Genomic DNA, 27,075 nt, shown 5'->3' on the forward strand with positions numbered 1-27,075 from the left:
TTTGAGGTAAAAGAAACAGCATCAAATGCTGTCCCTAATTTAAGCACACACATATTATCTAGTGGTTTTTATTGATCTCTGGTGGCTGTTGCCTGCTCTTAAGAGCTTTGAACATCAAACAAATAATAGGTAGTAAAACTAAATGTCATTGTTTGATGAAGTGTCCTAATCTGCTAAATCAGGAAATGGTTAGACTAAATGATCTTACTAGCAAGGAAACACCTGCCTCCTACAAATAGCCTGTTGCTTGTTTTTTGAACAGGCACCAGGGAGTAAAGATGGTGCTGTTTACCTAAAGAAATTTATGAGGCAGATGCTAAGCATGCATATTCTAAAATGTGCTAAAATTGAGTTGTGTACTTGAAATCATTCTGATGTAACTAACAAATGAGATATGAATTTTAATGGAGTTTAAAATCACTTAAATATGATTATCTAAACTTAATATTTGTATATAATTCTTTTAATTTTGTTTAAAACAATTTTTCATAGCTTTATGTGTTTATTGTATATTTTTTTTCAACTATTACTGATGGGATTTTCTTTAAGAAGCTATGTGCCTTTCCTAAAGTGTTAGAAAATGAAATTACATAGTGAAAAGATTTAGAGCAGTCTTGCAACACACTCTCCCATATTTTTTTGTATTGGGAAGCAGAAGTTAGAGCAGCCAAGAGACATGGTGGAGCTGTTCAGCTGGTCTGTTTTTGAGGCAGGAACAATTCTGAGCTCTTTACCATGCCATGATGTTTTGCACAGTAGATCTATTCCTGAATATAGTAGTCCCTTCCTCCTTTATATAGGTACTTCTTTCTTGATTTCTAAATTCTTAGGATGTAAAGGAGTAAACTATCTATCTATTAATGTGCTTATGGCTACCTAAAATAATCATTTACAGCAGGTAGACACATTTGAGAATATATAATGTATCCTTCACTATCTGGTTTGAATTCTTATCTTTTCCACTTTTAAATGCATTTTATTTATCGTATATATTGGGGAAAAGATTAGAAACAAAACATTGTCTTATTTCCCTCTACCATTCAGAAATATAGTGACACTCCATTTAAAAAATAAATAAATAAATAAAAATTTAAAAGGAGATTGGGTAATAACATTATCTCTATGTTGCTTATTCTTTAACTTTCTTTCATGTAAAAATAAATAATTCTTTAATCCAATTAGAACATTAATCAGGAATCTTTCTTACTGAGATCAATATGTAGGTGATTTCTAAATAACCTGATGTTTTTTCATTCCCACAACTATCTGAATATAAGTTAAAACTTAAAAATAACACCTCAAAGGGATCTTAATCATACAGTACAAAAATACTGTATTATGAAAAAATGAACCAGGAAAGCATTTATTGAATATTCTAGTGTGGGTCAGGTATGCTGGACGCTAGGGACATAAAAATAAATGAGAAACAGCTTCAAGCTTTAAGGAGCCCCCCTGCTCAAAAGTATGCACATGAACACATCCATATTTCACTCAGAGGGAAGTCCCTCATCTTCCCAGATAGTTCATTCTTCCTTTAGAAATGGTTCTAATAGATTTAGAGGCAGTAAATTAAATCAAGGTGCTTGTGTTAGGAGACCATCTAGCATCAAGAGGTGGCAGCAGAAAATTTGACAGAGGTTAAGATTGAATAGAGTGATAAAGAAGCACTTGTATAGGAACTCAAGAATGCTTAGCACTTCAGGGGCTATTTTCTGAAAGGGCTAAGAGTCCAAGGAAATTATTGTATTGTAGCACATTGTGAGTTTGGATCTTCTTAATGACCTGAAATTATTAAAAAAATGTATGTGGACTATTTATTCTGAGAAGATAATAATAATTTTTCATGTTTATTGAGCTTTTTAAAATTTTTCCGAATATCACTCTAAGAACATTACATGGAATAATTAATTAATTTACCACAAGTCTTTGATATACTTAGTGTTATTACCCCCATTTTCAGAGATAGTACCCAAGACAGAGAATTTTTTTAAACATTTTTTTTTTAGTTGTCAATGGATTTTTATTTATATGTGGTGCTGAGGACTGAACCCAGGACCTCATGCATGGCAGGCAAGTGCTTTATCACTGAGCCATGACTTCAGCCCAAGATAGAGAATGTTAAATTGTGGAAAAAGTAAGGTTACAAATCTATACAATTTGGTTTTAGATCCTCCACTCATACTGCATAATTTTGGATAGATTTTTCCAAGAAATGGTTAATATTTTGAAGTTTTCCCTAAAGGGATAATTCTTAGTTATGCTTTCGTGCAGAAAATTCTGTGCTCCCCCACTCCCAACCAAAAAAAAAAGAAAAAAGAAAAAAAAAACTGAGCAGGAAATAGAGGGAAACTACAGGTACATGGTACCTTGAGGTACAGACCCAATGTGTAGAATACTATTGTTTTGTCAGAAATTCTGGTATCAATTCCCTGTTGGTTTTCCACAGATGGTATTTCAGTGCATCAGAGAGGATAGCTGTGGCATGAGGAGAAAATATCTCTGTAGAGCTAGATAACCTAGGCACAACCCTCCTGGGAATTGTCTTGGGCATTGAATTGTAGTGTAGCTCTGAGAGCTGAGTGGGGAACACTATTCAGGGGGTGATTCCAGAGAAAAGTCAAAATGGGATCTGTTGGAAAATATGGTAAAGGAATAAGAACTTAAATAGGGAAGATTCAGAGAAAAGAGTTCCTTCTAAAAATGTTTTAATCCAAAAAAATATTAAGAACTCATCATAGAGTACAAGCAGATATGATGGCCATGCAAGAGAAAGAGATATCATACGGAACGAAAGAAATGACATGAAATTGGTGGGCACTGTCATAGAAAGGACTGGAAGTAAGACAGAAAGGCATAGTAGCAAATTTAAAATTCACATGGGCACTTCACTGGGCAGCACAGATTATAAAGAACTAAATCAGTGGTATGAAGGAAAAACAGTTATCTTTCGGATTATAAAGGGAAAGGGCAAAGAATCAAAAATTATGGGAAAGATGATAGATACTAAGTCAGGAAATAGAAAACTAGTATACAACAATTGAAGGAAGGTTCAGAAAAAAATAACACAAATATAAGTAAGACATGAGAAAACTTTTCAGAATGTCTATGTATGTAAATTGACAAGATTCACCCTTTAGCAAATAAAAATCAATGAAAGATTGAAAAAATTTGAATTACAGTACAGAGAGAATGATCTCAGATGTCCAGACTGGGGAAGGGGAGACCAAAACTTATATGACTTTAGTCTCTTTAGTTGCAAACTTAAATATCATAAAATAACAGAGTAGCGTCATTCTAAGGCTTTAGGCCAAAATAAGACCTAAGAATCTTACACATGTGAAGGCAACAGAATGACACAATTGCATGTATAGAGCTTCAGAAGACATATCACTAGGATATTATTTTTGAGAAAATTATTGAATGAGCCATCAAACTAAGCATAAGCGAAAACTCAAAAACAAAATGTACTGGAATGTATACTTGTTTTTGTGTGTGGTGATACTGGGGATGAAAGAGGAGAATATCATGTTAAGTGAAATAAACCAGACTCAGAAAGTTAAGGTCAAATGATGTTTTTTATCTTACGTAGGAGTTATAAGGAAAAAAAGAGATTTTTTTAAAAGGGGTAATCTTATGAAAATAGAAGGGAAATTGATTGAATAGACAAAGGGAATCAAGGGGGAGGTAGATGGGAAAGAAAAGGGGAAGAATAAAGGAATAAAATTGACCAAAATGTACTGCATTCGTGTATGAGTATATCACAATGTATTCTACTTTTATGTATAATTATGATGCTCTAAATAAAAATATACATATACATGAATTAAAAAGGAGGAAGACCAGAAGAATACCGGAAGGGGAAGAGGGGTAGGGAGTAGGGAAAGGAAAGGAAGCTCTAGGGAATTAATTGAAGTAAGTTATATTATGTGCATCTATGAATATATCACAGTGAACCTCACTGTTATGTATAAGTATAATGCATTAATAAAACATTAAAAATAATAGTGTTATAGTGAAAAAGAATTTAAAATGTATAATTTGATGAGGAAAGTAAAAAAATGTATTAAGGAAAATGGAATAGTGGTGAATGCCAAAATTATCAAAAAGAGATGCATTTAAATCTATATTTCATGATGTGAAATAATATAAATATCAGAAGAGAGTCTTGAAAGAGAAGGTATATAAAATTTAAAAATTTAAAACATCCACCTGGATGAACAACCTCAGATTATAGAAAAGAAAATGACTAGTAGAGAGAAATAAACATGTGCTAAGCTATTTTATTTAGAAAATGCATAGAAGTTAATGTGAAATCTTTATTGCATTAGTGGGTGAAATTAAAAACTATCTGTCATTAAGAACAGTACAAGAAAAACGAAATTACAGGTCAGTGTTTCTGATGAACATAAATGCTAAAATCCTCAACAACATACTGGCACACTAAATTCAATAGCACCTTAAAAGTATCAGACACCATGATCCAGTAGACCTTATCTCTAGGATGGAAGATTTGTTCAACATAGGCAAATCAATAAATATGATAGATCACAGTAATAGAATGAAGGACTGAATTTCCTGATCATCTCAATAGATGCAGAAAAAGCATTTGATAAAATTCAACGTTCTTTCATGATAAACAGTTTAAGTGTAGGAGGAATGTACTTCAACATAATAAAGCCATATGTAACAAATCAGAGCTAACATCGTATTCTACCTTCAATCAGCATAGTGCCGAAAGTCCAAGCCAGAGAATTTATGCAAGATTTTATTTCAAGAAAGGATTTTGGTGCTATAAAAATGTATGTTCCCAGAATCTTCAAATTAGGTCATTTCTGAGTTCCAATTTGGAGTTTTAATATTTGATTCTAGACCTTGAAAAGACTAGATTTGTGTTGAGACAAGTGCTCCTGTGACTTTAGTAATGTTTGTTTTCTGGTTAAACATGCTTACTGTGTGCCAAGCACTGTAGTACATGGTAGGGATCCAAAGGAAGTAAGATGATAATTTAAATCTTTAACCTGGTAAAATTTTGAACAGAATTCGTTTTTTTTCCCCATGTAAAAATAGAATAAATGTAGTGATGAAGATCTGCAAGGCAAGTTGATTTTTCTTTCCTTGAGAATAAAAATAGCCTTCATGAGATATTTTAAATTTACTTTTTAAGAGAGGGAGCAGAGGGGCGCCTGTCTCCTGATTCTCCTGATAATTCACACTTTCTACCACCCTGCATTTGTCTCTACTACTCAGTATTTTTCTTGCTTTAGCAATTACTATCAGAGCAGCCAGTAGAAGGTTTTTGATATTATCATGTAATGTTGCTTCCTCTATCCTTATTCCTTTTGGTTTTAAAGGAGATTGTTAATTTTATCAATTTATTTACCTTACTAAAATTCCAACTGGAAAAAATTAAAGAGAATTATAAAAGGAACAGGAAAACCTAGCATAGTAGCACATGCCTGTAACCCCTGCTATGGGAAGGCTGAGTCAGGAGGATCACATGTTTGGGGCCAGCCTCGGCAACTTAGTGAGACCCTGTGTCAAAAATAAAAAGGACTGGGTATGTAGCTCAGTGGTAGAGTGCTGGCCTGACATGTGAAAACTCCAGAGGTCAATCCTGAGTTCCATAATAATGAAAATAATAAGGCAAAGGCCAAGTCATTCAGGGTTTGAGTTAAACAGGTCCCCATCCAAACTGACAGAAGTAACTATTTTTGGCCAGCATTGCTTCAGCATTTTGTACAGCTTATTGCATGTGTGTGCTCATTGCCATTGCTCTTGTCACTCCTCTCTCATCTCCCTGACCCCCAGTTATGTTTTGAGTCCCACCACGGCTGCAGATCCATAGCGCTGCAGATCCATAGCAGGTGTTCTCATCCCCTAACATAAGAGCTTTCTTACTGTCATCAAGGCTCTGCATCCTTGGTGCTATGTGAGTGGAACTGAGGCTGCATTCTATTCCTACCTTTCTGTTGAGCTGTGCTAGTGTTTCTTTTTCATATTTTAAGATCCCTGTAGTGTTCACATTAGGTACACTTATCTACATTGTCTGTGAAGAGCTTTTTGTGAATAGATATCTTCATTTAGCTCTTGTTATTGATGTTGCCATCCTACCTACTTAAAGGATGCTACATTCAGGAAAGAGGTAATGGGGGAGGGGGACATATCCTTCCAAACTCAGTAAGCAGGCATAGGAATCACACCCAGCAGGGGGGCAGAAGACTGCTCATCACAACCCTTATTCTTGAGGAGGATGGATGTATTACTTATTGTATTTTCTTGCATCTCATGATAGTGTTTTCTTTGGACTAAAGTATAATTTAAAAAAATAAAATGTGCCTTTTTGAGTTTCTTACATGTCAATTTTAAGAGAGTCTATATGTAGGTGGATTCAGGCAATCATTAGCTTTTAATAGAAAATTTATATTTGAAGTATAGTATAGAAATCATTCCATGGTAAATTATTATGGCTGACTAAATTTCTATCTGAAAGTGTCTAAATCTGATTTTATACTACAAGTGGATTTGAAATTACTGTTTCATCCTTTTGAGTATACTTGTCTTTTAGTAAATTTCACATATTCTTTTCATGACAGGTTCATGACTTGCAGAATGAACTTGATAAAGAAAAAGAAGAAGCTCAAAAGAAAATTCATAAATTTGAGGAAGCTTTGAAGTGAGTAAAAATCACAACAGATTTAATTTTAAAATATATACCTTTATATTCAACTGTAAGCCAAATTAAGTAATTAGAACCTGAGAATCATATTTTATAAGAGCATTGCTATGAATAGTTTGCATTGGTTTTCCATCATGAATTTCTATTTTCAGAATTTTATTACTAGTCAGTATTTTTTTTAAAAAAAGAAAAATCAGTTCAGCTGTTTTTAAGTGATAGGAATGTAAGAAAATAGAACCTAGTGGTTTCAGATGTTTTCTTTCTCTTAAATGGAAACAGATTTTTTAAAAAATGAGATTAAAATCTTAAGACATTTAGAAATCCCTCTGTAGATTTTGTTGAGAAATTTGGGTAATGAGATGTTACAGTTGTCATATTTAAAAAAATATATTTCTGTACAGGCATTGTTTAGGAAAGGTTTTTGTCTTAAGACATAATATGTAAATGTTCATTGAAGATTTAGATTTTGTCTTCTCCATTATTTTCCTAACTATGACTAGATTTTATCTTGAGGTCTTTAGCTGAAAACACTGACTCATTCAGTAAATACTGAGTTTCTACCATGTGTCAGGCAATGTATGGTCCTTTCTCAGAAGACCACATAGTCTAGTTGGAAAGTTATTTAAGAAATTTGGCAATTACAATACATAACAATAAGAACTTTAATTGGATGAAAGTCAACATGGAATCTGACCCAATAAACTGATTTAAGAACACAAATTTCTTAAGCTCAAGCTCAGTGTACCTGGTTAACTCCTAGAGAATTAGCTAATTCCATTTTTCTTGCTTTCTCAAACCTCCAAATAGAAATACCTTACAGAAAGTCAAAAAAGAACACTCAGCATCAAATAAACTTTATATCAAATTCTCCCTGGGAAGACTGCAGAACCATTCCCTCTCAGATTGTTTGTTAGTAAAATATATTGGCTCAGTTGCTGAATAGAATATCTTAAAATAGTTTATGTATTATGAAATCACAGGATACCAATTTTTTATCTACACCAAGATTTATTGTTTGCTCACATCAAGTGTGAATTAGATGAAATCAAAAGGGAATGATAATATGCATTAAACATGAACTCAAATAACTTTTATTATCTAACTGTAACTGAGTAATGACAGAACTAATACTCTTAACTCTCAAGGTCTTTATCAGAATACTTCATCTTGGAGTTAAAGGAAACTGTTTTAGAATTTTAAGTAAAATTGTTCAGTAGGTTTCTTTCTGCCATCTCCTAAGCTGGTGGTATCTTCATTTTCACTGTGTCTGCATGATTGCAACAGTACAGCATCTAGTACAGCAGGAGTAATCAGGACTAAAGCACCAGAGGGGTCTGGGGATATAGCTCAGTTGGTAGAGTGCTTGTCTCATAAGCGCAAGGCCCTGGGTTCAATCCCCAGCACCAAAAAACATAAACAAACAAAAAAACTTTTTTTTTTTTTTTAAATTTCTGAGCTCTCTGTCAGCCTTCTCCGTAGAGTACTTTTCTTCTTTCCTAATGACTTTCAAGTCACAAGTCCTTTGATTATTTCAAAGAATTAATAACAGAATTATGTGACCATGTGGAGTTATTCTTATGAATTAAGATGTTAAGCAGTGTGATTAAGATATTACTAGAAAAGTTGGGTAACTTTTTTTTCTGACTTATGTCAAAGACTGAAAAAGGTTAGGTATTGTTCTCTGAGAATATGATGTAGTTGATACACTCTCTCCAAGTAATTGAAACTGTCAGCTCAGTCTTTGGTTTAGGTCTCAGGTAATATTTTAGAACTTATCATTATTCAAGAGAGACACTGGATTGTAGTCAGCATTTTTAATTTAAAATGCTAACTCCTGAAAGTTAACCTGCCAGTTGTTGTTCCTAAGAAATGAAACTAGTTTAAAGTTGCTTCTCTTTTTAATATTTTCTTCTGCAAACATTCTAATAATTTTTGTATCCTATTTCATTTTTACTGTAGAAAATAATTTAAAAACCTTCTAGTAATTAAAAGTTATCTACAACTTTAAGTATAAATGGAATGAATTATATGTGTTCATTTTTTGAACATAAGTACATAAAGTATATGGGAATCAGTATACTCTAATACATGGAAAATGACTACATATAACAAAATAATTTAATATAACTCTTTGAAGGAACTTCAAAAGTATTGTTTCTTTTTTGGAGGAGTTAAAAAAAATCTGTCTATATGGGCTGGGGTTGTGGCTCAGTGGCAGAGTGCTTGTCTGGCCTTTGTGAAGCACTGGGTTCGATCTTAAGCACCACATAAAAATAAATAAACAAAATTAAGACATTGTGTCCATCTATAACTAAAAAGTAAAAAAGATATTTAACAATCAATTAATATGCACAAGGCTGTAGGTATGGTCCACAATATATAGTATATGTTTAACTTATTCCTTTTTAAAGGTATTCCTGTATTTACTAAATTTGATTTTTAAGCATCATTTGAGATATTGTATAAATTATTTAGTTATTTATTCATTTATTCTTTTTAGCTATACATGACAGTAGAATGTATTTTGACATACATACATAAAGTATAACTTCTATTTTTGTGGTTGTACATGATATGGAGTTACACTGGTCTTATATTTGTATGTGAATGAAGGAATGTTATGTCTGATTCATTCTACTGTCTTTCCCATTCCCATTTCCCTTTCTGTCCTCCCATTGCCACAACTTCTCCTTGTCCAATATGGGGAACCTCCACTCCTCCCTCCACCCTGTCTTTTGTGAGTCAGCATCTGCATGTCAGAGAGAACATTTGGCTTTTGAATTTGGCGGGTTGGATTATTTCACTTATTAAGATAATCTCCAGTTCTATTCATTTACCACCAAATACCATAATTTTATTTTTCTTATGACTGAGTAATATTCCATTGTATATATGTACCACATTTTCTTTATCCATTCATCTGTTGAAGGGCACCTGGATTGGTTCCATTGTTTAGCTATTGTAAATTGAGCTGCTATAAACATTGATATGGCTGTATCATTGTAGTATGCTGATTTTAAGCCTTTTGAGTATATGCCAAGGAATGGGTTAACTGGGTGAAATTGTGCTTTTATCCCCAGTTTTCTGAAGAATCTAATACTGCTTTTCAGAGTCGCACCAATTTGCAGTCCCACCAGCAATGTGTGACTGCCTTTCCCCCTGCATTCTTGCCAACATTTATTGTTTTTTTTTATTTTATATTTTTTTATTAAAAAGAATATTATTTTTAGTCTTTAAGTCAAATCTCTTTTATTTTATTACATCAATGATATTTCCTATTTTTTCTTTAGAGAGTAAAATAGGCTTTGATACATATCAAGACCTGGAAGATCATATAGAACTTTAACCATATGAGTCAGAGTTTCGTTCATTTCCTTAGAGGTAGAGAGCAGCTGATTGCTCTCCTCCATGTAATTACATTTTCTTCCAACCCACAAAGTGATGTCACCCAAAACCATCTGAAGCAAAAACATGCCAAGGTTTTACAGTGAACTGAGCACTAATTATTGTTCCATACAGTCAAGAGATTCAAAAGACAGTGGCCTAAAACTTTATTAATTAAATGTGCAAATATTTCTTGAGCACTTTCTATGTTCCAGGAATTGCCTTCTGCATTTGGTAAATTCGAGTCGAAGAAAAAGATTTAAATAAAGAACCCATGCCACTTAGAACTTACACTCTAGTGAGGGACAATAAACAATAAACCCTGCTAAGTAAATTACAAAATGCACTTTTAAAAGAGCAGGAAAATGAAGATCAGAACTTCTGGGAAAGGGATTGCAATTCAAATAGATTGAACTTGTCAATGAGTTCTAGGGATCACCTCTGAATCAATAATCAGTTTGGTTACACACAGAAACCAACTCTAAACAGAAAATGAATGAATTGGATATTAGGTAACATAACACAAAATTGCCAGTAATACTGAAAAAAGGTCAAGACTTAAGGAGACTTGGAGGCCCTGGGGAATAATCAACACTTTCATCACTTACCACCACGGTTATGAATGATCTCCTACCACTTTGTACCATTCTGCACTAACCCAACCAAGATTGGAAGTTCCAGGAGAATTTGGTTAATCAATTCAGAGTCACATGCCTACTGAGAGGGTAGTTAACCTCCAAAAAAATGGAATTTCAAGAGGGATATAATTTATTGAAGGGAAATTAGTATGTCTATGCCAAAGTAATGGAAATGGTGATAGACAAACCAACTTAATTTGTTCCCAGTACAAGTGCCAGCTCCAGAATGTCCACACAGAGGACATTAGAGGTAGCAATCTGACTGCAGAGAGTAATAAGGTATTTTTCTTAATGCTGTGTTTTGATAATAATCACACCATTTGATTTAAATTGTGTCTTTATTTGTGTAGTTTTGAAAGGTTGCTGAAGATTATTCAAACCACACCAAGGTCTGTTCAGGACCTTGGCCCATTTATTGATTGGGATATTGGGTTTTTTAGAGCTTAGCTTTTTGAGTTTTTTATATACCCTAGAGATTATTGCTCTATCTGATGTGTGAGGGGTAAAGATTTGCTCCCAAGATGTAGGCTCTCTATTCACCTCACAGATTGTTTCTTTTGGTGAGAAGAAACTTTTTAGTTTGAGTCCATCCAATTTATTGATTCTTGATTTTAATTCTTGCACCATCAGAGTCTTATTAAGGAAGTTGGGGCCTAATCCCACATGATAGACATTAGGGCCTACTTTTTCTTCTATTAGACACAGGGTCTCTGGTTTTATTCCTAAGTTCTTGATCCACTTTGAGTTGAGTTTTGTGCATGGTGAGAGATTGGGGTTTAATTTCATTCTGTTGCATATGGATTTCCAATTTTCCCAGAATCATTTGTTGAAGAGGCTATCTTTTTCTCCAGTGCATGTTTTTGACACCTTTGTCTAATATAAGATAATTGTAATTTTGTGGGTTAGTTTCTGTGTCCTCTGTTCTGTACCATTGGTCTGCCAGTATGTTTTGGTGTCAATACCATGCTGTTTTTGTTACTATAGCTCTATAGTATAGTTTAAGGTCTGATATATGATGCCACCTGCTTCACTCTTCTTGCTAAGGATTGCTTTAAGTATTCTGGGTCTCTTGTTTTTTTACTTGCTTGTGGAATTTCCAGTACAATTAGCCTGGAAGGATGCTCATCTGAACTAATTTCACTACATCCTTTAGGGCCTGAGCATCTGCACCATTTGATGTTTTTTTTTTTTTCTTGGTAATTGTGATTCTGACTGGAGTGAGATGAAATCCAAGTGTAGTTTCAATTTACATTTCTCTAATTGCTACAGATGTTGAACATTTTTAAATATATTTGTTGATCATTCATATTTCTAATGTGAAGTGTCTGTTCAGCTTCTTTGTCCATTTATTGATTGGATTATTTGTTTTGTTGGCATAAAGTTCTTTGTGTTCTTTATATACCCTAGAGATTAATCCTCTATCTGAGGTGCAGGTGACAAAGATTTTCTCCCATTCTGTAGGCTCTCTCTTTACAATTTTGTTTCCTTTGCTGTAAAGAAGCATTTTAGTTTGATACCATCCCATTTAGTGATTCTTGTGCCCCACGAGTCTTGTTGAGGAAGTTGGTTCCTAAGCTGACATGATGGAAACTTATGCCTACTTTTTCCTCTTTTAGATGGAGAGTTTCTGGTATCATGACTAGGTCTTTGATCTACTTTGAGTTGAGTTTTGTTCAGAGTGAAGGATAGGTATTAAGTTTCATTCTATTACATATGGATTTCCAGTTTTCCCAGCACCATTTGTTGAAGAGGTTATCTTTCCTCCAGTGTATGTTTTTGGTGCCTTTGTCTAGGATGAGATAATTGTGTTTATGTGGGTTTGTCTCTGTGTCTTCTGTTGTATTCCATTGGTCTTAATGTCTGTTTTGGCCAATTAATGTCTGTTTTTGTTTGTATAGCTCTGTTGTATAATTTAAGGTCAAATATTGTGATGCTTCATGCTTAACTTTTCTCACTGAGGATTGCTTTGACTACTGTGGGCCTCTTATTTTTCCAAATGAATTTCATGAATGGTTTTTCTATTTCTATGAAGAATGGAATGGAACCTTAATAGGAATTGCATTAAATCAGTATAAGGCTTTTAGTAGTTTGGCCATTTTGACAATATTATTTCTGCCTACCCATGCCTAAGAACATGGGAAGTCTTTCTATCTTCTAAAGTCTTCTTCAGTTTCTTTCTTTAGATTTCTGTAGTTTTCATTGTAGAGGTGTTTCACCTCTTTTTGTTAAATTGATTCCAGGTGTTTTATTTTTTTGAGGCTATTGTTAATGGAATAGTTTTTAAAATTTCTCTTTCAGTTGATTTATCACTGATGTATAGGAACGCAGTTGATTTACCTTAATTTTATATCCTGCTACTTTGCTGAATTCATTTATTAGTTCTAGAAGTTTTCTAGTAGAAATTTTAAGATCTTCTAAATATAGAATCATGTCATTGGCAAATTGGAATAGTTGGAGTTCTTTTCCTATTTGTATCCCTTTATAAATTGTCTGTTTAAAGTATTCAAAGAAGCTTTCAAAAACATCTGTTTGATAACTTTTTCAAATTCTTCTTTTGCACTAAAATACAAAGATGACTTGGCAGCAATTTATGCTGATCTATTTTAATTTTTTGCATTGTCAGAAAGTAAACATTACAAATGTATTTTACCCTAAAACTAGCATAGAAAAGTTTTCTGTTTTTCATGTAGTATTGAAAATAAGTAGTAGTAATTTCATTACCACACAGTGGTCCTTAGATGATACAGTTACACATAACCCTGTTGGAACCAAAAATATTTTGTTTTCATTGTATTTGTACTCACTTGCTCTCTCCCCCACCACAATCTCTCTCTTGTGTAAATGTATACACTATAAATAAAAATTTTACTGCATTTTTGAAAACAGATAAAACAAATTCAAATCTGGGCCATAACCTCTGGCCAGATGCCTCTTGATACTGTTAGTACACACTAATCATGCAGTTTTATTAAATGAGACAACTGTGTTATGAATTCTGGATATTCCAATAGTTTACTTTTTAATCTTTATATTAAATTTTCTCACAGTTACTTTATAATCCTGAAACATATGTTAAGCTAATTTTCACAAATATATAAATATAAAAATATGTAATTTTTTTATCTTTTTACTTATCAGTGTATCTTGAAGCCAGTTTCATATGAAGACAAAGAATTCCTTATTTTATGCTTTTTATATTTGTTGTAGCATGATTTATTTAATGAGCTTCCTTCGGAAAACACCTGGTAAAAATTCTACTACATAAATGGTCTGATTTTTACATTTAAATCTGTGATTCATTTGCGATATATCTGGTGAAGGTTCTAAGGTATGGATCCAGTTAGGTTTTGGCTTTTGTTAAATGGTTAGACAGTTACCTCAACCATTATTGCAGTTACCTATACAGTTATTATAGTTACCTTTACAGTTATTACAGTTATCTTTATTTAATAATCTTAACCTTTCCCTCACTGTAGTGTCGCTATAATACCTTTATTATTACAGTTATTTCTGTAATTTTTGCTTTTCATATACTGTTCTCCGTATATAGAGGTCTCCATATACATCTACCAGTGATATATTCTTTAATGACTGCAGTTGAAAAATAGTATTTACAGACTAGTAGGACATCTTATCCAGCCACAGTAAACACTCTGTTCTTTTTCAGAATTTTCCTTTTGTTTCATTTGTATTTTTCTATTTGAGCTTTGTAATTACCTTATTTTGTAAAAAAAAAAAAATTAGTAACTAATGTTTCTGAACATTCATAGTTCAACAGAGGAAGTGTTTACACCTTATAATGTTGAATCCTTTTATCTAAGAACATGATATTCCTTTCCAATTGTTTGGATCTTCTTTTGTGCCATGTTACAGCTATATCCTTTCTTTGAAGCAAAAATAATTCACAACAAATTTATGTTACTTAATATCCCAAGTTGATTCTTTCCCATTATATTAAATGTGTGTTAGTATTTTGACTAATAGTATATGTAACTTGAAGATTTAAAAAGTTACATTCTAGGTTTAAAGTTTTAAGCAAAATTTAAGATGAAAATTTAAAAATTTCTATACTTGTGGACATACCATGTACTTTTACATGAAGAATGTAAACTCTTGAGTACACTGTTTGTGTATACTTCTGTCATTATTCAATGTCTGTGTTGTATTTGATTTTATCAAATTAATTTATTAATTATTCCCTCCAAATATCTTGCTCTAGGAACTTGGTTGGTACTGAGTATAAAGAGCTGCATAAGCCATAACGTCACTGTGATAGTCACTGTACGCACCTGTAAAGTTTTGTATAGCACAACTTTTGAGGGCACTTGACAGTGTCTAAACTGGGATGTTCTTTCCCTCCCAAGAATGCTGGGTGGGAGTGCCACGTGTTTGGCTTTCCATATGCTTCCTAATTTCCCCCATGTTCAATTATCCCAGAACTATACTCATTATGTGGCATGAAAACAGTTGCTATGAGAAACTGAGAGGTGTGTAACAGATGGAGGGTAAACTACACCTGTGGTCAACTTAGTAAGGATGTAATTGAGCAAGAGACAAAGTGTACCGTAAAGTTTTTGGAATTGCCAACTTCTGTCCCTTGAAATCTTAACTGTTGCTCCAGATTGTGATTCTTGTTTCTCTCAAATCATGGCTTTTAGGACACTCAGTTCATCTTAAATCTTATTAATGACCCTTCAGTAAGCCCTTTTCACCATGACCTGCACATGTCTTCTGTTCATCATGTATCTGACATAGCCTATAATACCTCTTTCCTAGGTTTTGTATATTATGAACATAACCTTATTGAGGGTGTTATTCATGTACTCCTATAGGGTATTTTCTTTCTTTTTCTTATTGGTGCATTATAGTCCCATAGTTTTTATAATTTTCTCATTGACATGCAAGATAGATACCAAAAACCCAACAAAGTGAACACATTTTGTAACCAGCTGCTAAATTGGGAAACTGAGTATTACCACCATTATGAAAGATTCCCCACAGCCCCCTAACCAGTACCTGCCCCACAAAAACTAACTAGATTTCTGTTTTTATATGTTTGAGCTACATATAAGGACTTGCACAGAATATACTTTTTTGTGCCTGGCTTCATCTCCTCAGCATTTAAGTTTGTGAGATTAATGTGTATTATTTCATATCATTGTAGTTTATTTACTTAATGTAACTATTCATCTGGGAATGTTTGTAGTTTGGGGATATTATTAATAATACTGCTGTGAACATTTTTATATGGTTTCCTTTGATAAATACATATTTGTATTACTGTAGAATGTATAACTCTATTAAGTTTTTATGTTGGTGTCAAGTAAGGCACATATGTGGGGAGAATAATCCTATGTGAATTCCTGTAGCCAGCAGAACTTGACTTATTCAATGGCATTCAGATAACCAGAGTAAGTGTGTGTGTGTCTGTTTATGAAATGAGTGTGTGTATGCTTATGTATATCTACACATTCATACATATTTATATTCAGTTTTTTAAAACATGTAATTATACTTTTATATATATAATTGTTTATAAAAGTACAATTTAGTTTGCACATAGAATTATTGTAAAACAAACTCTCAACACTTTCTGAAGTAATTTAGAATGTTCTTCAGTGGTATTTTTATTTGAAGCCAACTCTGAATGTTGGTGCTGTTCAGCAAATGTTTACCATCTGATTATTGAAAGCCATTCCATAAATTATTTATTCATGTAGAGATTGGCAGCACCCCTTCTTTGCCTGCCATTATCTTTAGTTTTGTTTAAAATGAGGAAATTTGTGAAAAGGTTTTGCGGTGTTGTTTTTCCCAGCAAACTGACATATAGCTTTTTAAAAGCATATCTTCTTGCTTAATATGTATAGTATTTATAATCTTCTATTACAGTGGAAAAACAGATTATTTACCCCTAGAGTTATATTTTTAAATGAGTTATATTTTTAAACAGGATTGGAGGACCTCTCCTACAAGGCACTTTTAAATCTCCTTTATTTATCTTTGGTTGCTCATTTGTTGTTATAAACCAACATTTATAATATTAGTAGGAACAGGAATTAATCTTCAAATAGGTACACCTTAAAGATATTAAAGCTGCAAAGTTATAATGACAGTGTTTTTATACATTTATTTACAAGGCATTAATCTTAATAGAAGACTTAAATAGAATACTGAACAATTTTGTGCTTATTCAAGAAGGGAAGGGACTTTATTTTGATAAGGTTTTTCCTTTTAATGGAGCATTGCCAACTGCAAAATTTAGATGAAGTTGCATTAACAGCAGACAACCTTCCAGTATACCTAGGAGCTTGAATTTTGAGTTTGGGTTGAAAGGGCTTGCTGGGTTAAATCAATCTTGTATAAGAATTTTAAAGTATAGCTGAATAGTATAATGCTAAATTTAGTTTTAGATATTGCCAGTGAGAACTGTGGCTTGTTCATTTTGTCTGTAAGGTTAGTGAAGAATATCTTCAGGAATGAATAGTGATATTTACTTTAAAATGGAAAAAAAAAAGAATTAAGGCGCTATGAAGAAAGAAGCTGAAAGGAAAGCCTGCAAACTCAAGAACTAAACAATTTCTGGGACTAGCAAGTGAACAAAAACATCTTTATAAGGTCACCTTAATTAGAAATTTTATTGTTTAGAAAAGGAATTGTGTACTTTTCATAAGTCAGAAGATTAATTGTAAATACAGTTCTATCGCAGTGCACTGAAAGGTTTTTAAATGGTTAACAAAACTTACATTCTGGGATAAATCATAATTGATCACAATGCATTATTTTTAACATTGTTCGAAGTTTATTCAGAATTTTTACTCCTATGATTTTATGTCAGATTGGCTTACTTTGAGTTAATTTTATTCTTACGGAAACACTTTCTTCCCTGTGATTTTATAACACCAGAAGCATTTGATGATTTTTCTACTGAATTAACTGTTCTATATCAGTCTCTCTTGCTGAGTCCTTTGCTACTGGGATTCTGTATTTTAAGAGTTCCCCAGTTCCATCCTTGAACAACCTTTCTTCTCCATTTGCATCCTCTCCTTTAGTGATCTCTCTAAGGCCTCTAGTGCCAGTAAGTACCACATGCTGAGTGAATTGCAGGTCTTTGTCTTTGGCCCAGATCTCTCTGTTGCTTTACTGAGTCCTTTATTCAGTATCTTTATTTTACTGAGTTAATTTCTTATTGTTGAGCTTTGAGAGCTTTTAAAATATATTATGAATGCAAGTCCTTTATTAAATATGTTATGGGAAAATATTTTCAGAATCTGTGACTTGTCTTTTAATTCTTTTAATAGTGTCATTCAAAAGCACGGTCTTAATTTTGATATAACCCAATTATTTACTTGTTTCTCTTAAAGAACATGATTTTGGATATCATATCTGAGAAATATTTTGTGATCTGTCCTTGAATCACAAAAATTGCCTCCTATGTTTAGGTTTCATATGTAGGTCTAATATCTATGGTATCTTTTGTGTAGTGCATGTTGCCATCCTAATTTTTACTAGAGGGTAATTTTTTCTGTTGAAAAGTTAAAGCCCTTTCTCTTTGTCCTTACAATTGAAAATTATCATCATGATACTCAGGTTCATTCTAGGATTCAATAAGAAACTAAAAAATTTTAACTTTCCAGTAAAAATTATACATCTTAGTTGTTTATTTCAAATGTTTATTTTCTCCTTTTTGTTAGTAATATTTTTCTCTCTCTTTTGTCATTTCTTCTCATTTCTAGTTTGCTTTCTCATGTTTAATTGTTTGTCCTGAGTATATTTTTAAACTAGTTTATGACATCATTAATTTGTATTTGTGCACATTGCTAATTTAATTATAATGGGTTTTTATTCAGCTCTGTATTTTTTTTTTTAAAGAGAGAGTGAGAGAGAGAGAGAGAGAGAATTTTTAATATTTATTTTTTAGTTCTCGGCGGACACAACATCTTTGTTGGTATGTGGTGCTGAGGATGGAACCCGGGCCGCATGCATGCCAGGCAAGCGCGCTACCACTTGAGCCACATCCCCAGCCCTCAGCTCTGTATTTTTGCTTTTATAATCCCTTTTTTATCTTAGTACCTTCACCCTCACCCCCGCCCCACCCCACCCCTGGCCCCTGTTCTTTTAAACTAATTCTTTTTTTTAGTCTAATTCTCCAGTCTTTACCCCCATTTCATTTCTTTTGTTCAGGTGCCTCACACTTTTCTTGCTATTTTATTTTATTTTTTGGACTTTGTATTAGATTAATTGGATGCTAGGTTTTTCTTCAGTGTCTCTAGAATGTTCTCTTTCCCTGGTTCTAGAGTATCTCTCAAACTCCATATGGTATGTTTCTCCCTTATCAATCAATCTAGAATGAGGTAGATTTTATCTGGTCTTGTTTTATTTATTTAGCAAATTCTTGGAGAGCTCCTACTGTGTGTGTTCTTTTCTAGGGACATTAATGCCCTATGTATTTTGGGTATGGAATATCCTGTCTCTGCCCCAGATTGACTTGAAAAAGGGTCATATTCTCTTAAAGATCCACAATTATTAAAATACATTGGTCAGTTGCCAGTGAAATTCCAAATTTCCAGAAAAATACCACCTATTGAAATTGTTTTACTGATGTTATATTTTATGTCCTTGATTTTCTGGATGAATGTAAATTTTATAGTTCTCATTATATTTTGAGTTGAGATTTCTTCCTATTTTTGTACCTATCTTTATTTCTTTAGCTGTGGAGATTGCAGCTCCCTGTATCTAGTACACCAATATCATTCATCCTTTACTTCAATCCAGGTGTTTTCTGGGAATTGCTGGTTTTAAGTGGATGTATATAAAACTCCAATAGATGTTACTCAGAAATAGGGTATCATCATGGAAGAATCCAGCTACAAATATTTCAGTAGTCTTGGACACAGAATCTTTCACTTGAGATAGAAGGTGTTTTCCTATCTCTTATTTTAATTCCTGAAACTAATTTACATTTGCTTTCAGGTAGATCCCTATAGATACTTTTAATCAATCTATTCCATTTACTTTACTTTGTATTTACTAGAGAATCTCTCCAGGCTCGTCCATCGGCTTGTCTATTCATCTTCATTCTTATTGTTACTGTGATGTTTTATTTTCTTTTGTTCCCCCTCTCCTTCTAGGTATTTTAGTGAACACATGGGGGAGACTATTTGTGAGATGTTAGCCAGATGTCATTTCTGTATTTGAAGACTAGAACTTTTCTTACCCTGACTTTTTTGGATAGAATTCTTTTTGAAATGTGATATATTTTTTCCCATCCTTTTATAATTGCATAATGAACAAATTTATGATAAGTCTGCATCATCACTTTTGGAAACAATTATTGTGATTTGCTGTAGATTCAATTATAGATTAGTTTGAGGGACTAAAATCTAAATACACACTGACCTTTCCATGACTTTGAAACTTGATTTCTTAAAAAAAAAAAAAGTCCTTGATCTCAGCTTGCTTTGTGGTCTTTTGCTTCTTTTTCAAGAAGATAGAGTGAAGCATGTGGAGCTGTATGACCTCCTGAGCAGTATAACACGGTTAGCTCTCTGCAAAATTAATAAGTGAATCAAAGGCTGACTCACCAGCTCCCAAATGGTTTTTTCTTTTACTCCAGGAAAATCATCATATTCTCTGTTGCCATGACTGTTCTTTGATTTTTCACACCATTGAATATATGCTTTATTAATATAATAGACCGCAGACAACTCCTTCTGAGCTTTTATTTCTTTTTAAAAATTATTGTTGGCACTGTTTGTTCATGGAGTGTATGGTAAGTCTTTGTCATCATTTTTCAACCAACAATTGGTCATTCTCCTCCTCTCCAGTCATCTATCACTGATTATACATGATGTTGGTGCTATTTCTATTCTTGAATATCCAACCAGGCCAGAATATTGTTTCTTATTTTATTAATGTCCTTCTGTTATATCTTCTCCTTTTTGGATTTTGTAAGTTTTATATTTCTTGTACTACGAATCCTTCCACCAATTCGTTTACTTTAATTGCTTCCTGTTACAATGATTGTATCTTTCTCCATTTTGAAGTCTCTTTCAACTGTATTGGTCTTTTAAACATTTATATATGAGCCAATGTATTTTTTTTTTATATTTTTAATTGTAGATGGACATAATACCTTTATTTTGTTTATTTAGTTGAAAAAAATTCAATGTGGTACTGGGGATCAAACCCACTGCCTTGCACATGCTAGGCAAGCTCTTACCACTGAGCCACAACCCCAGCCTTCTATATCTATCTTAAGACCCTTGTTTCTCAACCTTACCCCAGGTCCTCTCCCTTTGTTCCTCTCTCTCTCTTTGCTTTCATAGACTCCTTTAAGGAATTAGTTTACTCATCCCCTCCACTTCATCTTCCACTTTTCAGCCCAGTTCAGTCAGGATTCTTTCCTTGGGTTTCCAGAACTTCTCCTTGGGTTTCCAGTGACTTCCAGTTTCTGTATTTTTCAGACTTTCCTTATGACATTCTCTTTCTCAATTTTTGTGAATCAAATCACCATCCTGATTTTCTTCCTGTACTCAGGGTTCTTTGCATGTTCACGCTCCTCCTCTTAGCTCTAGATTTTCTCCTTACACAGTCTAGTCTGAGGTGACAGCCTTACTCACCAACATTCAGCAGTGGTTTGCAAATGTATGTGTTAGCTTTGGCCTATTTGCTTAATTTTGTTTATGGCACTTATTACTATGTGATTTCTCAATATATTTTGTATATGTAGTTTTTACTTTTTAAATCCTACTTTTAAATTTATTTTATGGGAACTTCAGGATTCTGTCATCTCAACCATTTTTTCCTCTTGTTATTTTGTCCTTTGTGGTACCCTTATCTTTGCTTTTTTTTTTTTTTTTTTTTTTTTTTGCATTTCTCTTTGTCCAATGTCCTCTCCTATTCTGGTCAAAGCTTTCCAGCAGACATTACAAATTCCTGGGCTGTAGCTTGAGTCATTCTACATGCATCTTTAGTTTGGCCTACTTAATGTTTTCAAAATTTTGAATTAGTTGACAACCTTATAAAACTGGAGATTACACATAAATTTTAGATTTCTGATTTCTCTTCAAAGAAGTTCTGGGAAAATTGAGCCAATTTCTGTCAAGGCAACAAGTAGTTGAAACTGATTGAATAGGGGTTAAATGAGATCATAAAGAAAGTCACAAACTCCTTTAAGAATCATTGTGATGGACACTGTCTTGTCAAATGAGCAATTAAATTAGAAGTCAATAATAAGCAATCAGAATTTTTTAAACCCTCATATTTAAAATCTTAAAAATTATACTTTTAAAGAAGTTTGGTTAAAAAGAAAACTATAATTAAAAACTGCCAAATATTTAAAAGTTGGAGAGAAGAAAATATTACTCATCAGATGTTGTAGAATATATGTAAAAATTGCTATCTAGACCGAAATTTGCTGAGTCTTTACCTCAAAGAGCTTGATAGAGCAACAAAGTAAACATGAAAAAGTATACAAAATAATGCTAAGAACAGAAATCAGTGAAATTGGAAAGAATGTAGAGATTCATTAAAACCAACTTTAAGAAAAGAATAAATGAATAAATTTGATGGTTTCTGTTAGAGTGATGAAGAAAAGACTAGATGGCAAAAAATGACATGAAAGGAATAAAAATAACTCAGTAACACAATGGCATACATGACATTCAGTGTTTGGCTTACTCTTCTCATTTTTGTTGCCTGGCCCCTGTAGATATTTGAATGTGGACTCCTGCCATACAGTGTCAGCTAGAGATTTTTCTTTCTTTTTTAATGGAGGAGGTTCGTGTAACCATTTAAAACTGAACAATGTAGTGATGTTTAGTGTATTCAGAAGATTGAGAACTAGTAGTACTCTATCTAGTTCCATATCATTTTCAGCACCTTGAATAAAATCCTATACCCATTAAATGGTTAGTCCCCATTTCATTTCCAGTCCCTTCCTAGAGCCCACCTAACCACTTATCTGATTTCTATCTCTATGGTTGTATCTTTTCTGAATATTTCATGTATATGGAAGGTGACCTTTTGTGTCTGTTTCTTTTGCTTGACGTAACTTTTCTGGAGTTCATATACATTGTAGCATGTATCATTACTTCATTTTTATGACTGAGTGATAATTTTTGATCCATTCAACGCTTGATAGATATTTGGGTTGTTTCTACCTTTTGACTATTGTGAATGTTCTGTGGAAAATTATTACTTTGTTCACCTGTTTTCAATTCTTTGAGTATTACTTATATAGGAGTGGAATTATTAGGACAACTAACTCTTTTTTGTACTTGGTTTCTAGCATGGTTTTCAAAATGATACTCTGGCAGTTGCCATTCTTATTTCCTTTTGTCTAGTTGTAGCTAGTGCTGTTACCCACAGAAGGAGAACAGTCTTTGAGAACTTTATAAAGGGTTTTCAGACATTTGATAAGATTACTTTTCTTGGAGCATATTAATCTAGTCAAGAATTCAAATCATAGATTAAAGTATTGTCTGAAGCCCTATAGAATTATAAAAGTGTGATGTTTTCATGTGGTAATTCTATCAAGTTAGAGTGAGCAGTTAAGTTGGGAAAGTTACCTCTTTGTATCTTCAGAGTATTTTGCCTGTATCTCTATGCCAGGCTTACAAAGTTCTCTGCTAATCAATGCCAAAAGTACACTGATAAACCTTTAGCTTCTATATCCACCCATGTATAATGAAAATATAAAATAGTAATAACATAATAAAATAGCTCCCCCCCTAATTATCCCCTATGCCTGGAGAGTAACAGTAGAATTTTTAGACTGTCATACCTGGGGTCATATTGCAGTATGTCAGTATCATTATCATTTCCAATGGAGCTCATTTATAGAGTCATTTCAATTGTTTCTTCTTGTATTTATGAACAATCAGGGGGAAAAGTGCAAATGATAGTGATAAGAAGCCAAGTGTTACAAACAAAATATCTGTGACAAAATAGAAATTCTCATTTGCCATAATGAAAGACAATACTTTTTTAACCTCAACTAGTTTCCCATTGAACTTAAACTTGTGTGTTAAGTTGTGAGGGAAAGAGCAAAATTAAGTTACAGATCTGAAATACTGCAAAAACATTCTCACTGATAGTGACATCTCAAAGATATGTTGGCTGTAAACTATCAGATACTCTGTTTTCTTTACAGAGACTCAAAATATTTCATTGGTAATAAATTTACATAAATTATGTTTGATCTGGTATTAATTTTAATAGTAGATCTCTTCCTGATGGTGTCCTCAAGTTGCATTCTGAATATGATGGCTTATATGTCCAATTGATTGATTGATTGATTGATTGATTGATTGATTAGGGGTTCTGGGGTCATATTAGCACTGTGCAGGCAATCTCTCTACCACTGAGCTATAACCCCAGGATAGTATTTTTACATATAGTAAAAGTCATCCAGGAAGTTGGAAGAGCATAAACTAATATGTATAGATGGAGAGTGGAGAGTTGAACTAAGGAACAATTTAGAAGAAACCTGAGAAGAGTCCGCTTGGAACCAAAATTACTGGGGACTGGTGGTCCAGATTGAGGATGACCCTAATTCCCCCAAAAGTAAATGGTTGAAGAGTTGGTAATAGGGTGGTGTATGATCAAACTGACATTGAAGAAAAAGGCTTCTTTCCTGAATATTTCTTGACAATAAGCTAAGTATTGAATGAAGGACAGAACATGAGCTCTTGAAGAACATAATTTCCCCATCAGAGGGAATAAAATATTTCAAGGACATGAGTTGGATGACATGTTAATGTCCACACATGAGGTTAGGAACACAGAAAGCAAACGTGACTTTCTGGAAGAAAGACTTCATTAGATTATTATAAGCAATCGATGAAAAATGTTAAACATTCCCATCCTTGAAAAACATGCTTTTATTTCCTCATTGAATTTCTTTTATTCCTTCCTAAATCATAGTCCATGAAGTTTTGTGTCATGAAATTTAATGATGGTCTTTTAAAATTGGTGACTGTTAAAATCTTAATCCTCTAGTTTTTTTTTATTACTTGATATAAAATTTATTCATTTTAGCTGTGGAATACACAAATGTTAAGGAACTTTGAAGAAACTTTCAGTAATTTGAACCATATATCTCCATTCTTAGTGAAAAATGAAAACACCCCAAAGGAGGTTTTATGTGGAGTAAACTAGGTCTGGAAGTGGTCTATATCTAGAGACCTAATGGCCTTTTGATGTCTGATGCTTTGATTTTGCCTTTTCTTTTTAAAGGGGTGCTATGTGATTATAATTAGAACCATTTCAAGTTCTTTACTTGGAAAGTTAATTGTTCCTTAGTTCACTCTATCATGACTAACATGTCCTTTAGAATGGTAGTAGTGTTTGAAATTATTATTAAGGAGATTCACCATGTTTAGTAGATATTGTTCCAATTCATTGTGAAAGTTTTATCACATCTATAATGTCTACTCATTCATTTTGCATGTTGTGTCTGTAATGTACTTTTATATCTATTATATATTAAAGATGTTTCATTTTAATAATTTTCTAGATACTCTACTGGGAATATTAGAGTTTGTTTTTCTTGCAACTGGAGCCATTATATTTTAAGTTGGAAATTAGGCCTAAATTACTAGACATCATTAATAAGAATTTACATTTTGAGGAGTGATACTTTTTCAATTTTTACTGATAAAAGTATTTGCATTGTCTTAGAAAATCTATGCCTATAATTTAGAATGTTCCTCAAAACTCTGACTATCGTTCTCTTCTTACAAATAGTTTTCGTAAACATCAGTGTGGTGGTTGCTGGGGAAGGTCCCATCTGTTCTCTTTTTTCCATTCTGCTTGAGCATCTGAAACCATTTTATATCCAGAGCAGAGTTTCCAGTTTATTGTAAACATTCCTTAGCTGCAGTGAACATGCTGACTTAACCCTGCAAGAAGAACAATATAAAGATTGGAGAGAAGGGAGCAGTATGTGGTGACCTTGCTTCAAGTTGAGAGGAAATTTCTTTTATATTAAGTATATCTTTTGAGGTACATCTTCATAGAACTCTGCATTTCTTCTTTTGAGAACACACTGCTTTAAATGAGTGTCAGCACAATATGATGGTCAGGAGGTTTCTTATTGACAGAGACTTGTGACACTATTTCACACAATCAATTTAATTTGTAGCATGATAATTTTATTGTTTGGGTGGTTTCGTTAGAAATTGAGTTTGCAAAACCTATTTTTAGCTGTTTACCTATTTAGCTTCTAGAGTTTTTATTACAATCAAATTTTCTTTTAGCAATGAAATGTGGTGAAATAAACCTAATCCCATTGCAGATGTGGGGGGTCTAGGTAATAATATATAATAATACTTCGTTTAGTGTTTTATAGTTGACAGAATGGGTTTTAATATACATTCTCTTAATTTATTTTCAAAGAACTCCTATGAGGTTGTTTGTTATTATCTGTGTTTCAGAGGAAAGAAACCAAGGTTCATGGAAATGAAACATCTGATCAATATGGCATAGCTAATCTGTGACAGAGCTGGGCTCACCCATGGGCCTGCTGACTCCTAATTCATTGTTCTTTTCCTGATGGAATGCTGACTTTGACTTTCTGTGTCTCCAGAGTAGTTTTCCTTTTGTACTTTTGAATGATCCAAGTCATTTATAGATGGCAACAGATACTAGATATGTCATTACTTATTCTTGTGTTAACCCCTAATGGGGAACTCTGCCTGGCCCACAGCTCTGCCACCTGCCCACCATGTTTCTGTGGTGGACTTGCCCTCTCTCTGCCATGCTCACTGGATCTAAGAGGATATCTGGTCCAAAGACAGCCAATTCATTTTACTCTGATGTACAAAGAGCCTACATTGTACAGTTGATGGAAGTGTTGGGATTTTAAACTTTGTATGCATTTTGACTCTAAAACCCTTATTTTTAACCACTTTGCTTTACTGCACTGTGCATCTGTGTGATCTCAGGAATTTGGAACCTGAAAACTGATAGATAACCCAATTGATGCAGACACTGCAAATCTGAAAAGTAACTAGAATGAAGATTGGCTAGGCTACAGGCACTAAGGGCCATATGCAGAGTAATTACTTGAGTAATTATTTAAAGACCGGAGGAAAATGAAGCAGGATGCACATAGAGAAGCAGAGGTGCTGTACAAATAATGCAGCCACTGTGCAGGAGATACATCTCAGCCTTCACTGAGAACTCGTATCCTTATACTCTATAGCCATTTTACTTAATCTAGGTGGGTTGGAAGGTATTTTTAAGATTTATTACTTAAAATGATTAACTGTGGCCCATATATTGTTATTACAACATGCATTTCTAGATAAAAAGAAATTTTTCCTAGAACAAATAAAGGTAAACTTTAACATTCCTCCCTGTCAAAATTTTCAC

At 33.2% G+C, this 27,075-nt stretch overlaps 1 protein-coding gene across 2 annotated transcripts in view; it reads left to right on the plus strand.

Moving 5' to 3' along the window:
• Positions 1-27,075, plus strand: part of Cep112 (centrosomal protein 112) — a 448,365-nt gene that overhangs the window by 126,108 nt on the left and 295,182 nt on the right. For both annotated transcript variants that reach the window (XM_026406648.2, XM_077800819.1), the window contains one exon: positions 6,594-6,673. In XM_026406648.2, coding sequence (XP_026262433.2) covers positions 6,594-6,673 — 80 coding nt within the window. The remainder of the gene's footprint in view (positions 1-6,593; positions 6,674-27,075) is intronic.

This window comes from Urocitellus parryii, chromosome 7 (assembly GCF_045843805.1).
Source record: "Urocitellus parryii isolate mUroPar1 chromosome 7, mUroPar1.hap1, whole genome shotgun sequence".
Classification (NCBI taxonomy): Eukaryota; Metazoa; Chordata; class Mammalia; order Rodentia; family Sciuridae; genus Urocitellus; species Urocitellus parryii.